Raw genomic sequence first — 13,850 nt, 5'->3', positions numbered from 1 at the left:
CTCATGTCGAAGCCAGTCATCCCGCAGGATAGTACCGACCCAAGCTTCAGGTAAGCCGACTCCAGCGAACGTCTGTTAAATTACCCGAAGTTTGGGGGAGATGACAGATACACTGCTACCCACGACAAGAACGCTTCGCCCGAGTACTCACCCGGAAGAGGGCTATGATGCGAATGCGTATCCGAGCGCGCATTCTGGCGGTGTCAGTTTGGCGGTGATTAGCTCATAGAGCTGTCATTACACCCAAGTGCCTCTTGCTGTGAACTGGCATGCGCTCGGTTGTCAGCTAAGCACTCACTTGTCTAATCTATAGGTGAAAGCAAGCCTCACATTGCTCAATAGATACTGAAGCATTCTAAATGTAGCGAACTACACCGGATTATCATGATTCCTTAATCATTATGCCGTTAAAGTGAAACAACTGCTCCCAAACCGGGAATGTTTCTGGAACTGGCATTCTATATCGCCATGCAAAAATCATTGTACGTAGATACTGCCGAAAATCCTGCATGATCTTTCGTATGAGAGTTCTAGCCTTTCCTAGGCGCAAAAGATGTAGTGTGTGGCTATTCTGATGCCTTCCGACATGGTCTGGAGGGCAATAGCCGAATGCGGCCGCATTTAGGGGCTACCGAATGACGGCAGATGATCCCTGAACAACCAATGAAATCGTTTCCCTAGTATGAGCATAGCGATTCCCGTATGACGGAGGACTGCGTGGCTTGTCGAAGCCTGCATATATGAGGGAGAATGACTTTTGCTAAACTAATGTGGCGCAGACTCGTCAGTACCAAGTCCTCACCAGGCTTGGGACTAGGGATGTCTAGGAATTTACCAAGGAGGACACCGACGATCAAGACCAGTGCATTGACACAAGTAATCACTTTGAGTTTCCAACCCCTTTGGCAGATGTTCACAGACTTACCCGACGAAGACACCCCTCGCTGGCAACAATTTACGCAAGGAACCTCCGTAACCAACGCAGAATATACTCGAAGGGCCTGGAATACAGCACTGCGAAAAGGCTCTTCTCGGTGTAATTGAAGCTTAGAAGAATATTACGCTGTGATGTTTACGTTGTCTCACCTGACACAGACCAACATGCCGTCACGTCATTTTTGAATTTGTTGTATTCAAGGAGTGTATCTTTGTTCCCGGAAGCGCGTCGAGACGCTCGACAGGCCAATTCGATCTCTAGATCGAAAACATGAAAACCCTGGCTGGCTATAAAAACAATGAGGGGTATAAACATTACTCGCTTTCCCATGATGTACCGATCCGCTCCGATCCCATCCCATTCCCCAATGAACTCCTGAAGATGATGTGCAATTCCGGCTACACGCCCTATTTTTATGCTCCCCGCTCTTTGGTTGCCCGTCTCGGCATCATCACGGTCTGCCCACGGTGGCTGGTAAACTGCTGTGTTTCGTATTGGAGCGGACCAGACCCCTGAAGGCCGGGTGCGCCCAGAGCGAGGGCTGTCGGAGAAGCGCCGTCGGCGGCCGCGTGGGGGGCTCATCCGAGCTCCCCTTCCTAGTAAGGGCCTCCTTCCGTCGTCTGTCGACGGGTGTCGCTTGCCCGTCAGGATCTGCCAGGTCTGTTCTAAGGAGGCCTCGATATCCCTCCACTCCTGGACGAACCCTTCCCGGTGCTCCTCGGACATCTCGGGATAGTCGGGCGTGTCGAGCTGGTAGGTGCTGGGGTGCCACGACCGGGACCGCATTCTCTTCGGCTGCCGCGTGGCGGGGGGGCGACGGCGGCGTTGTGGGTTTCGTGTGGATGCTGAACGACGTCCGGCTCTGCAGCGTCTTGCGCAGTATGATGTCCCGCTGCACCTCCTCTTCCCAGATCAGGATGGAGCGGCTCAGCTTGCGCCGCCGCTCGTAGTCGTCCCACGTCAGGTTCGGGTCGCGCAGGCACGCCTCCCGGTAGCTGGCCAGCTTCCGCGCCCGCTTCCGGCTCCAGAGGAGCACCGCGGTCAGTACTATGGCGAGTATTAAGGCGCTGCCGAGGACCGTGGAGATGATGATGAGGTTCTTCTGGTGGCTATCCGTGGGGGACGAGGAGGATCTGCGAGCGATTGTCGCAGGGATAATCATGGCGAAACGATGGTGCCTCTTCTTCTTTTTTTTCGTCGTTTGGGTGTATATAAAATTATGATAAGCGAGAGATCATGATAAGATTATTGTTCATTTCCTTTCTTTCTCGGTGGGTGAAAGCGACCGACTTTGAGTCAACCTGATCTCGGCTACGCAAGCATTATCTGCGGGCTAGGGAAGGAGGGGGAACAAAAAGCAGAGAGGAGGCCGGTTCGATAATAAGTAAAGTGAGTGAGTGAGTGAGTACGCATGCACGCAGCCCGCGACGGACGGGATAGTGAGTCCGATGCCAACTCATTAATACCCAACTGCAGCCTCCACCTTGAAGTGACCTTGACTGACACCCAGCCCTCTTTTGCTGCCGAACTCCAGGACGGCCCTGACCCTGACCCCCTCCTCCTCCTCCTTCTTCTCCTCCTCCTCCATCGGTTCACCGCATGGAGTGTGGTGGGTCGTCGTCTCCCCTCCCGCATTATCGTCTATTTTTGACCACCGGGAGCTATCAACCACCTCAAACACCCGTCTCTTTTGCCCCTCCGAGGCCCTAATTCTGCTAAGGGAGGCCCTCAGCCACTATGACACATCAGATTGTTTGCCCTGTCGGGCGAATAAACGCGGTGCAAACAGTTACACGAGGAAAATCGGATAGGATCCCGCAATCCCATGATCAACTGCAAGGAATGAATTGGGGAGAGAGCAAAAACCGGGTTTCACCTTATCGTGTATGCACACTGGCATAAGCGAAGCATGGTGGCCGGGCCGTGAGAAAAGGAACATTTGACAGCTCATTGGCCCGCCACTAGCCACGTCAGTGGACAACACGAGCATTGGCCTGCAGCTGCACCCTCTGGCGCCCTGCACCTCTCTTTAGACCGTCCGGCGCCCTGGGCCCTTCCGGCACTACCGTTTTCGGCTCGTCCATATTACTGCTATTAAGGACTTCAGACGAATTAGCAGATGAAAAAAGACCCTTCATTAAAAAAGGTCGAACTTGCCAATGGCCTATGCTGCTTACTGTGGAATATCGTGTTTGGGGATTCCGAAGGGGGTCGATTAGTCGTCCTTAATCAAACCCGCCACCCGTGGCTGTGTTCCCGCCGTCCATTGTCTTTGTCGCGCCATTGCGAAAGGTTGGAGACCAGAGACAAGTTCGACTCACCCTCACCCCCTGCTTCAGGATGCGACAACCCGGTGCCGGACGGAAGAGAAAATCCACGAATCCGGCCTGATCGGCGGGATGACGACGTTATTTACATTGTCTTTTTCTCACTGAGATTCTTCAACGCCGCGTCTTGTCGCGGGTGTCAAGTGACTTACGCGATGGAACGGCAGGATGGGGGTGAGGCCAATGGGAAACCGCGCGTCCGATCCGTGAATGATGCATTCCAAGACATCGTACGTCTTGACGCAAACTTTGCCGGATCAAGCACAATCTGCAGTCTGAAGCACTGATAGCCTACCCCCACAAGCTCCTTGGGTAAATAAAAGTAATATGTGTAGTAAGTAAAGCGTGGCAAGAGTGTTAGAGTGATGCTATGCTGCGCAAAGCCCAATAATAGAAAAAGGAAGGGTCCTGGGGCTGCCTAGATAGCTAGTCCGGCTTCTAGAAAATCGTGGGGTTGATTCCCTGACAAGCTAGGGTAGCACGCTTTACCACCTCGAGAGACCGCTGAACAGTGGTTACTATTGGAGATGGTTCTGGCTGAAGACTTCTGCTATTAGCAAGGATATCGGAGGCAAAAGGAATTCTGAGCCAGCTGGCCGGCACCCTCAAGGTCGGGAGAAAGGGACACATTGGATACCATTAGGAGCTCTTCAGATACCCGGTCCTCGCATCCCCTCGGCGACCGGCCGACCGGAGAGTGAATGATAGGGCAACAGGGTCAATTGAATTTCCAACATCAAAGTTAATTGACAATAGCTAACGGCGGCACAGCCAGAAAATCAAGATGGCAAGGATGCACGTCTTCGTCGCAACGGTGGCATTGAGCGCATGCCACCATGCAGATTCGATTCGAGATCTGCAGTTCAGATGAGTAACATCGGGCGGAGTAAGGTTAAATCCCTTATCCAAGATGGCATTTGGCATTTGCTTTGCTGCTAAGTCAGCATGCACTGGAACGGCCCAGGGATTTTGGGTTCTGTTCTGTGCCCTTCCTTCAGTCTAGTCTGTGCAAAAGCAGACTTTCTGACAATGTCCAAATGAGGATGAATGCATCTCGATAGGCGAACTACTAGACATGGGCATATATTTGCCCATGTCGGGGTAATGGGATTTGGCGCTGCCGGGTTGAAAGCACACAAGCACACGTGGGAAGCAACAACTGGGGAAACGACTACCTAGTTAGGCGTTGTTATTGCTGAACTACAAACCAATAGCGCTGATGGAAATCGAGCCGATTCTCCAACCAGCGTGTCGCCAGACTACCCCAAATCGAACGACGATTCAGCGAATGCATGCAGAACAGAGTCGATCGCCGCCCCTCCATCGCGATTACCCACACGTTGACTGATGTGATAGGCCCAAGACGGCTGGCAGGATGGAAAGGTGCTGAGTGCCCGCCAATCGTCTGCCGCCCGACCCCTCTTGGTGTGGAAGGATCATTTGGGCTTCGGCGAACCGCAGCCCAGCGACAGCAAAGATGCCACGCAGACCCCATATCTTCTTACATCTCTTCCAGCTAAAAACAACAACGACGAACGTCTATCATATGGCGTTGCTGCCAAGTTTAGAGGCCGTCGACTATTGACAGCATCCAGGATGTCAAACTACTCATGCGAACTCTAGTAGTACACGCACCAATGTCAGCTGGCGGCTGAGCAGCTAAATAGAGGGCAGATATGTCTTGCGCTAAGATCGTGCTCCAAATAGCATGCGAGTCCTGGCAGCAAATCGGGGAAGATTCCTCCTTCACTAGTCATTTGACTCCCGCCCTAATCAATAACCCAAGTCCTCCAAGACATGCATGACTACCAAGAGGCTTTGATCACACGATGTCTACGACTCCTACCACCGGCTACTCGTTACTGCTGTGGAAGGCAGGGCAAGCAGCGGTCACGCTGATTAGCAAACACAGGCACCAAGCAGACCCCGATCACTGTCCCGATAGCATGTGGCAATCGGGCGTATGTAACCCTTCTGTGCAAATGCCGCGGGACGGCTAAGGCACAATGCAACCCCAGATGGGAATAACGTTCTGACGTCCAGTTTCACAACCACAACGCGACATGCAACCATTGGAGCGGCGGGCTGGCAGCCAGCCAGTCTAGACGCCTCCTCCGAACGGCATGTTGGACAAATGCTGTCCAGATGATGCGCTAGCGTAGGCCCTGGCGGGTGAGGGAGGGTGGGCAGATCTGACCGACGACGACGACCAACCGCCTGCCCAACCCGCGCGCGACACCAAAAGGAATCTGGCTGTCTGGGCGCTGTCTTGGCCGTCGGCGCGCAAAACATGTGAAAACGAGGATTCGTGACACCAGCGAGCCCTGGTATTGCCATTCATGCCTCGCTCTGATCTTCAGCTGAAAGCCAAGTTCGTGTCTACACGAAACGCGACCACGTCCCCTAAATGCAGCAGATGACAATGCACCCCAATATATCAAGTCGTCGGCAGCATATGCGCACGCTTGGCTTGGTCCTGTGGTTCCTACATATCATATCCTCTTCTCCTGTCCGATGGAAGCGGATAATGCCGCCTACTTAGACCTCTTGAACCTCCCCCAGTTGCTCATCTTGCGTTCGAGGAGCTCTTCTCCGACCCTATTTCTCCTGAACCCTATCTCGTATCCCCTCTCCTCTTGATTTGGTCTCCAATTCTCTCAATAGTCGTTGCCAAGTGGATAGTCGCTATTTCTATCTGTGCGCCGCTGCCACTCACCACTGGCAGGCCAGCTTCTGGCCAGCGACATCGGGCGGTTGACTTTAGTGGTTAGGCTCGCCCTTCCACTCCACCACACTGTAACCAGTGACAGCATCCCGTCAGTACCTCGTGCATCTTCATGCAGGGGGATCGGCAACTGTATGTGAATTCCCATCTTCCGGACTTCGCCATCTCCTGCACGATATCTTCAGGCAAGCCTGCCTACAGCGAAACAGATTTTGACCGCCTGGTTTCTCGTTTACACCATTCTTCTACAACGTTTCCGGAACGCTCACTTGTCTCCCCGTCGTCATTGCCAATATTGTACCAGAGATCCAGCGGTTATCTAGCGCCCGTCCCCACAGCAGCGGCCCCTCCTTATCCCATTCAGAGCGCCGGCGCCAGTGCAACGTGGGGAGAGATTTGCTCTTCAAGCGCAAGCGGGGTCACGATTCTTTCAGTTCCTAAGCCTCATTTAGGACAAGCGACGACAGACCGCCATTCGCTCAACAAAATTTGAGGAGAGCAAAATTCCCGGATTAGTGGTCCGTTCGAAAGCCCCGGAGGTCATTTACGGTCGGCTAGCACCTACCTAGGGTCAGGAATACTCACTTCACCGACTTATACACTCCCTGAAAAGGGAACAGGGCGAACCTACGAGCCTGCGATTTCATCATCGATCAGCAGATCGTGACAATTGCAGTCGCAAAGTCGCGACTATCAGTCCGGCCCCGAGCATTAAACTTTGCCGATACCCCTCGCCCGTACCTTGCTCAGCAGACCAGAGAGGGAAAAAATAGAAAAGAAAAAGAGGGTGTTCCCGCTACTTGATCCTAGCCCGCGTCCAATAGGATCAGTATTCCTTCGAATCGTTCCATACGGACCATCCTGGTTGGAGAAGACCTGGTTGAAGAGGGGAAGACGGCTCCGGTCTGCGGTCTAGCAAGCACCACTCACCACTCCTGCATGCCGACCTCAATATCATCGTGCATTCGCTACCAGCCCTAACGCGCCTGTGTGCCAATGGCAGCTGCATCCCTTTCCTGCAAAATATCGTCTGAACCCTTTCCACTCCATCGATCGCGCGCCGTTGCTGCACATACATATCAATATTCTCGTGTCCCCACTCCGGCACCCAGCGTACCGCTTTCTGGAAATTAAGATCGAACCCATCGGTGCGTCTCGTGAACCTGGCGCACCTACACAGACCGCAACTCTCCACCGCGACCCTCCCTGCTCGCCCTGGGACCAATAGTCTTTTACTGCTGCAACCCGGCAACAGCAACCGCCTTTGTCCCTGAGCTCCCTTTATATGGTAGCCAGCCGGACCACAACCTGGGAATTGTCTTAACCAGAGTCGATTTGGCTCCTCGTTTATTTTCTTTGTCGTAACTCCCGGAGGGTTCAAGAAGAAAATCCGTTTGTAAAGCCCGTTCTTTTTAAACAAACGAAGCCGTGCCACGCGAATGAGACACCCTGTTTCTTCATATGCATCGTCATAGTAGATACACCACAGGTCTCCAGCAAAATGGTACATCCTCGAGATACCGGCCGCCTGCGCCGGTCTTCATCTAGACCCCGGAGTATCGCGCGTTCCGACACCACCTATCACAGCTTCCACGACGTCGAGATGGTTGAGCACGCTAGCCCCAGGAACGCCAACACCGTTCAGACCAAGCCACCCCAGACTTGGAGGAACGAGCCGTTTACTCCCAGCCCCATGCGACGCCAGGATTCCGGCTATGAATCGATCCCGTCGGGGTCCAAGTCGGATGGATCCCTCCATGGCTCCTGTCGCCGCACGTCCACCGGGACGTCTTCTTCTACGTCCTCGTCCCATGTGAGACCACGGACCAGACCGTCAATACACCGGGCCACCCGCTCCACCCCTACCTCCTACACTGCGCTCTCCAGCCGGCCTGCCTCTCAACAACAGCATCAGCCGCAGCAGAATTCCTTCAGTTATTTCCATTTCCCCAACCCCGAATCCTCCTATGCCGCCCTCGGCCAGAGCGACCTGGAGCAGGAGGACGAGGATGACGATGACGACGAGCTGGCCGGGCCCGTCTACCCGCCGCCGCCGCAGACGACGCACTACTGGACCAGCGACCACACGCGGCGGCTTGAGTACGCGGCCATCGACGCCGCGAGCCAGGGCGTCAAGGGCTGGGTGCTCAAGCACATGGTGCCAGACTGCTTCATCCCCAAGGAGAACCGGCGCCTGCGCTTCGACGACGACACGGGCAGCGTGCGCCGGTACCGCCTCGAGCTCGACGACGACGACTGCTGCTTCGAGAAGACGAAGGAGGGCGGCGGCCGCAAGACGGGGTGGCGCATGTTTGGGCGATCGACAACATCGTAAAACGGCCCACCCATCCATCCAATTCTCACCCCCAAGATTCAAACATGACGACCAATGAAACAAGAACGACAACGAACGGCATACAGCGAGCGACCAGCGACTCGATATTTACTTACTGCATTTACTGCATTGCATGGACAGAAGAAAGCAAGCGACATTCTGAGAGCGACGAACGGACGACACACGAATGCGTTGCATACATCATTACCTTGGCTGCGATTTCTTTTTTTGACATATTTTTTTTTCGATTTATTTGCATTTTCCGCATGGACCTGAGGCGTTGTTATACCCAATCCCGTTTGTTTATAATTGCATTTGAGAAATTGAACGGTGGATTTGCTGGGACAGCAAAGAAGAAGACGGGGAGGAGAAAGAACGAACAACGGGGATGGATTTGGATTTTTGGCGGCATAGCGCAAGGGCAGGACCAGGACATTGGACAAGGGCATTTACAAAACACATAGGGAGCGGAAGGGATGGTCGGAAACACATTAGCATAGTACCGTTTTGTAATCGCTGTGAAGTTGTTGGAGATAAGGAGATGAGAAGGAGATTGATTTGTGGCAATACCATTAGAGAGGGGGAAGTCGACAGTTAGTAGCCATTTAATTGATATTTTGACAATTCATGAATCGCGTTGGCGATGAAGCTATGGTCTGATTCTGTCTCTCTACTAACCTTAGGTCGGGTATTGCCCGCCCGTGGCCCCCTGTCGCAGCACTGAAATCGCGGGCCCCTCTTCAGGACTGCAGGGAAGAATCTACGTAGATAATTGTGTGTGCGACTGCAACACATTCTGGACTACCTACACGAGCAACTAGAGCTGGGAGAAAAGGAGAAAAAGACTCGCAGCGTCCTATTAGTAAAAATATCGTACACGGTCTGAAAAAGGAAGCGACGATTGAAGAATAGCAAGCGAAGAAAAAAGAAAAAAGTTAGCTCGTGCCCTGGATCGAACAGGGGTTGCCAGAAAATTGACGGTAAATCAGAATCTGGAGTGATAGCCACTACACTACACAAGCCTAAAGTCTTGATGAGCGATATAACATTAGTTAATCTACAAATAATTATAAAGCAATGTAGGTAGGCGCCACACAGTCATTTTCAACTTAGAATTACTGATCGTACTTTTTGATTTCACACATGTCAAGCAATGAGTTAAGTTCCATCTCTACAATAAAACATCTATATCTACCATACCTTCATTACCTGATGAGTATTCGCAAAAAGCACCACACATTTCACCGGGCGCCACTTACCTCGTGCACGTACTTGAGGTTGCAAGTTTCTCGGTTACCTTTCCTTCGCGCAAAGGACACACAGTCAGGCAGGTGAAATCAGCGAACATGCACTCACCTAAGCAAGATTCCAATTGCCCGGGAAGACCCGGCTCCAGCCCAGCAGGAAGCCCGACCGCTGCGCCGCCATGTCCGGGTTAGTCGGGTGCCACTCGTCGGGCCACAGCGTCTCGAGCGGCGAGACGATGGTCCACGCGTCGCCGGGCGCCACCACCAGGGCCTGCTCGAGCACGGCCGGGGGGGACCCGTGGTCCGCGGGGTAGATCTCCACGTAGCGGCGCAGCTGGCGCGCGCGCATCCGCGTCACGGGGTCGTGGATCAGGTCGCGGCGGAACCGGAACCGCGGCGTCATCATCGTCATCATGGCGGGCGCGTCCGCGTCCGTGTCGCCCGTCGTCGTTGTCGCGCCTTCGTCGAACGCGCGCCCCGCCTCCGTCGAGAACTCCTGCGCCAGCTCCTGCGAGCGGCCCCACGTCATGAACACCCGCCCCAGGTCCGCCCGCCGCTGCTCCTCCGGCGACAGCCGCCCCGTCACGACGTGCCGCAGGCTGAGCAGCTCGGCCGCCGCGGGCTGGTTGGGCGCCGTCGCGGGGCGGAGGTAGTACCGCCGCGCGCGGCTGAAGGGGTCGGCCTCGAACCGGTACGGCCGCATCTCGCAGTTGCGCCACGTCACGCGGGCCTGGCCGTTGTCGCCGCCGACCAGCCAGCGCAGGGACTCGTAGTGGGCCACGACGACGACGATCTGGTCGTCGGGGAGCGCCTCGGCGGCCTGGCGCAGCGTCTCGCGCGCCCGCCCGGCCCGTGCCGTGTAGGCTGCGGGGGTGTCGGCGTATATGCTGTTCGGGTTGCGGTCGGACCATTCGACGACGTCGGCCGAGGGCACGAGCTCGAAGGAGAGGGTGCGGCCGAACCTTTGATTCAGCGCCCAGTTCTCCCGCGGGATGCTGGAGGTCACCTGGGGGCTGCCCGACGCGAGACTACCTGGGTCCAGCATCTCCATCATGTCCGGCTGCAGTATGATCGGCAGACCTTGTTGTTGGACCGCGCCCGGCTGGCCTTTTTGCTGGACTATGCCTTGCAGGCCGAGCTGGGCCGTCTGGATGGCACGGATAGATGGCGAGGCGAAGATTGCCGCGATATTGCCGGCGTACAGGGAGCCCGTTTCGCGCCAGAAGGCTTCGGCCTGCCGCGTCCCCTCGTCGGTCAGCATGGGGTCTCGGAGAGCGGAGTTTTGGAGCTTGTTATGAAGCCCTTCGGCATGGCGAATTAGCCAGATTGTGGCGGGCATGTTATCTGATTATTAAATGGACCGCAAGTTTGGGGTTTCGTAAGTTGTGAGCAAAGGTACGTAGATGTGTTCGTGTATGTCTGATCTGCAAGTATCTTACCCCTGTCCAGCGGGTTCTTCTCCGGCCCTTTAATATATCATGAAAGCCCAAGGAAACAAGTATGATGTGCCATCATGCTCAAAACCATGGTGTTTTATGCCTCGTCCACACAATCCCATTGTGCGGATAGAAGACAGTACCTACTGGGCTCCTTAGTTATCTATGCCGCATTTTTCCTTTGTTCAAACACGGGTATTGTTGTTTGAAAGACGTCTTTGCCTGAGAGTACTTGAGAGCCAAATGGAGGGCTATATTTCCTCGCTTGAAAGAGCCCATGCGTCTGCCGGGATGGTGTGTCTCTTGGCTGTGCCAGAGACAGCCGTCCTCCGAGGGTGATGACCTACTGACACACCCATCAATGAGGCGGCAGAACTCCAAGAATGCCAACATGTTCACTCATTAATCCGACCCATGATTTATTTACGAAGTGCGTGACGCCGCATCCTTTCTTTTATTTGCAGTCCTGGCAATTATTCCTGAATGGTTGCCATCATGGTCCACATTTAAAATCATCTCAGCCCTCTACGGGCTGCTTTTCGTTGCCACTGCCTTCCGCCACGACAGCAGTACGTTGAGGCTGTCGAACCGCTCCCAATTCGGTTCATCTCCCCCGAACTTCGGGCGTCTCTTCCAGCCGCCCGGCTCCTAATCGTCCCAGGCGGCCTGGCGGAGGACCTCGGACCGCGTCTCGAGCTCGGCCTTCTCGTCGGGCGTTTCGGGCCACTCCGCGGAGGGTCGGTCTCCCCAGTTCTTTTCAGGTTCATTTCGAGCAGCTGGTCGGGCGGCAACGGATAGGTGCCGTTAATCTTCATGAGCAGGGGCCAGTCCGGGTTGCCCGCGAGGTCAGTCCCTCGCGGCGGGGCGGTCCCTCGCGGCGGCCCGTGAGATCGATCTCAGGGGCGAGAGGCTTGAGCACGGTTTCCGATCCCTGCGGCAGTGCCGCTGCCCGGTCACTGGGTGAATTCCGTCACGGCGCGTCGGCTCGAAGTGACCGGACGAGTCATCCATGAATGGTGGCTCGGGTGTTGCACGGCGCGGCAGGGAGGGGGTTCTCGGCGACGGGAGGATTTCAGGAAGTGGGCGAAAACCGTGGGGCTCGTACATGTGTACGAAGAGTCCATCCTCTCCGTTTTCCTCGGCGGCCAAGTACCGTGCATAACCCGCTTTGCGTAACTCAGGATCTTCCAGGTAAAACTCTTGGACGTGAGTGAATGTTTCCTCGTCGATGCCTTCCTGGGCTTTAATCAATCGACAGGCCTCCCTATTTCCGGGGATCCGGGGAATCCCTGCCACCGCCAGCGCTCCTGGCAGAACCGGAATTCCTCGAGAAACAGCATAATCTCGCTAAAGTTCAGGGACTTGAGCGAAGACTTCGGCCTGGCAATCAGCCCCGAGGCCTGGCTGATAGTGCCGCCGGAAGCCTGACGAATCGCCGCGTGAAGTTCGTCCAGGCTCATCCATCCCATGGCTTCGTACTTCTCGGCTAGGGTCAACAACCTTAGGCAGGCCAGAGCCTTCCCTACGGTATCGCCTCGGCTCAGGAGGAGGGTGCGCTGGGTAGAGCTTGGTCAGACCAACAACTCATCTCTAAGTTTCCGTACCTCGGCCTCGGTCAGTTCGTCATTGCTGGAGCCGGCGTTTTCGTACAGCTCTTGGGGGGTGTAAAAGGCCTTTTCGGGCCCTTGTTATCGCAGTCGGATATCGCCCCAATTTTCGAAGCCCTTCGGAAGATGTGTTGGGTATGGTGTCGTGTAGTACTCGGGGTTCACGACTTCGCCTGGGTAGAATGGGTCTTCTAGTTGAGGCAAATTGACGGCTCTTCGAGACGAAAGAGGGATGCTGCGTCCAGTACGGGACAAGAATGAGTTGACATTTGATAAGCTGGCCCACCTAACTGAATAAGAGGATGAAGAACTGAAGCGTTTGTTTGATATTTATTTCATAAATTGATAAGTGCACAGGCGCATGTGAGTTCTCACTGAGCTGCTGCTTTTATCGTACGTTGGCTGCAAAATAAATACTGCGGGTCATGATGATAGGGGGATTAATGTTATATAAATCATTAAAAGCAACTGACCTTTCACATACGACCACATCCTGCTGAATACTAGGGATCCCGTCCGCTCTCCCATATATAAGCAGCAGAGAGCCGAATTAGTACTAGGGTCGGTGACGACCTGGGAATCCTCGGTGTTGTATGTTTTGCCCTTTTTGCTGGCCCCTTTTTGGTGGGCGCCGACGCAGTTATCTTTTGGTGTGGCTCTTGTCGGTGCTGCGAGCCTTCACTGCTTGTTAGGCAGGTCTCACACCAACGCCAAGTTTGGGGGCCCAAAAAAATGAATCGATGGTGCTGTCACATTGCGCCGACGAAGCCCGCCAATGTAGAGAGAACCAACACGCAGGCTGGCAGGGTGACATGGTCTGCCCTTGCTTCACCTGGTGTCTGCACGGAACTCACCCAAAAGTAGTTGATAGGTAGTTGTCTTGGGAGGAGGTGACGTATGCCCCGCAGTTAATATCAACGCCGTTCTGTGTTACTGCGCAGGCCAGGTAAGCAGGTAAGGGGGCATCTTTTTGTAGCTTGGCGCGTAGTGTGTGAGCCGAGAGAGAGTTGATCAGTTGAGACTTCTTCTTGCCAACTTCTCCTTAGTAGAACCCATTGCCAAAGGTGAATCCGCACTGAATGAAAATGGAACCCATATTCGGTTTGATTTCATGGCAGCGCCTTGGCATGACTATTGCCGTCTACTTCACGACTCTGGCATTCTATAGACTGTTTTGCACCCCTTGTCCCGCTTTCCAGGTCCCAAACTGGCAGCTGTTTCGCGCTGGTACGAAGC

The 13,850-nt window shown here is 54.5% G+C and overlaps 4 protein-coding genes across 4 annotated transcripts; 1 reads left to right on the top strand and 3 right to left on the bottom strand.

Annotated features, from left to right (window-relative positions):
- Window positions 1-1,388: 1,388 nt before the first annotated feature.
- Window positions 1,389-2,099, bottom strand: PG998_013288 (uncharacterized protein; the record flags this gene model as incomplete). The annotated part of the gene is made up of 1 exon (XM_066880104.1): window positions 1,389-2,099. One exon carries the CDS (start codon window positions 2,097-2,099, stop codon window positions 1,389-1,391), a length of 711 nt encoding a protein of 236 aa, XP_066724243.1.
- A 5,391-nt stretch (window positions 2,100-7,490) lies between these two features.
- Window positions 7,491-8,324, top strand: PG998_013287 (uncharacterized protein; the record flags this gene model as incomplete). The annotated part of the gene is made up of 1 exon (XM_066880103.1): window positions 7,491-8,324. The coding sequence occupies one exon, from the start codon at window positions 7,491-7,493 to the stop codon at window positions 8,322-8,324; it is 834 nt and encodes a 277-aa protein (XP_066724242.1).
- Window positions 8,325-9,680: 1,356 nt separating this feature from the next.
- On the bottom strand, window positions 9,681-10,910 carry PG998_013286 (phosphoglycerate mutase protein; the record flags this gene model as incomplete). Its single annotated transcript, XM_066880102.1, has 1 exon — window positions 9,681-10,910. The coding sequence occupies one exon, from the start codon at window positions 10,908-10,910 to the stop codon at window positions 9,681-9,683; it is 1,230 nt and encodes a 409-aa protein (XP_066724241.1).
- Window positions 10,911-11,655: 745 nt separating this feature from the next.
- Window positions 11,656-12,476, bottom strand: PG998_013285 (uncharacterized protein; the record flags this gene model as incomplete). The annotated part of the gene is made up of 3 exons (XM_066880101.1): window positions 11,656-11,760; window positions 11,965-12,271; window positions 12,325-12,476. The coding sequence occupies 3 exons, from the start codon at window positions 12,474-12,476 to the stop codon at window positions 11,656-11,658; spliced, it is 564 nt and encodes a 187-aa protein (XP_066724240.1).
- Window positions 12,477-13,850: the final 1,374 nt, after the last annotated feature.

The sequence above is a fragment of the Apiospora kogelbergensis genome (assembly GCF_038363985.1).
Source record: "Apiospora kogelbergensis strain CBS 113332 chromosome Unknown utg000009l_segment0_segment0, whole genome shotgun sequence".
Taxonomy (NCBI): Eukaryota; Fungi; Ascomycota; class Sordariomycetes; order Amphisphaeriales; family Apiosporaceae; genus Apiospora; species Apiospora kogelbergensis.
This window is presented reverse-complemented; position numbering and strand designations above follow the sequence as displayed.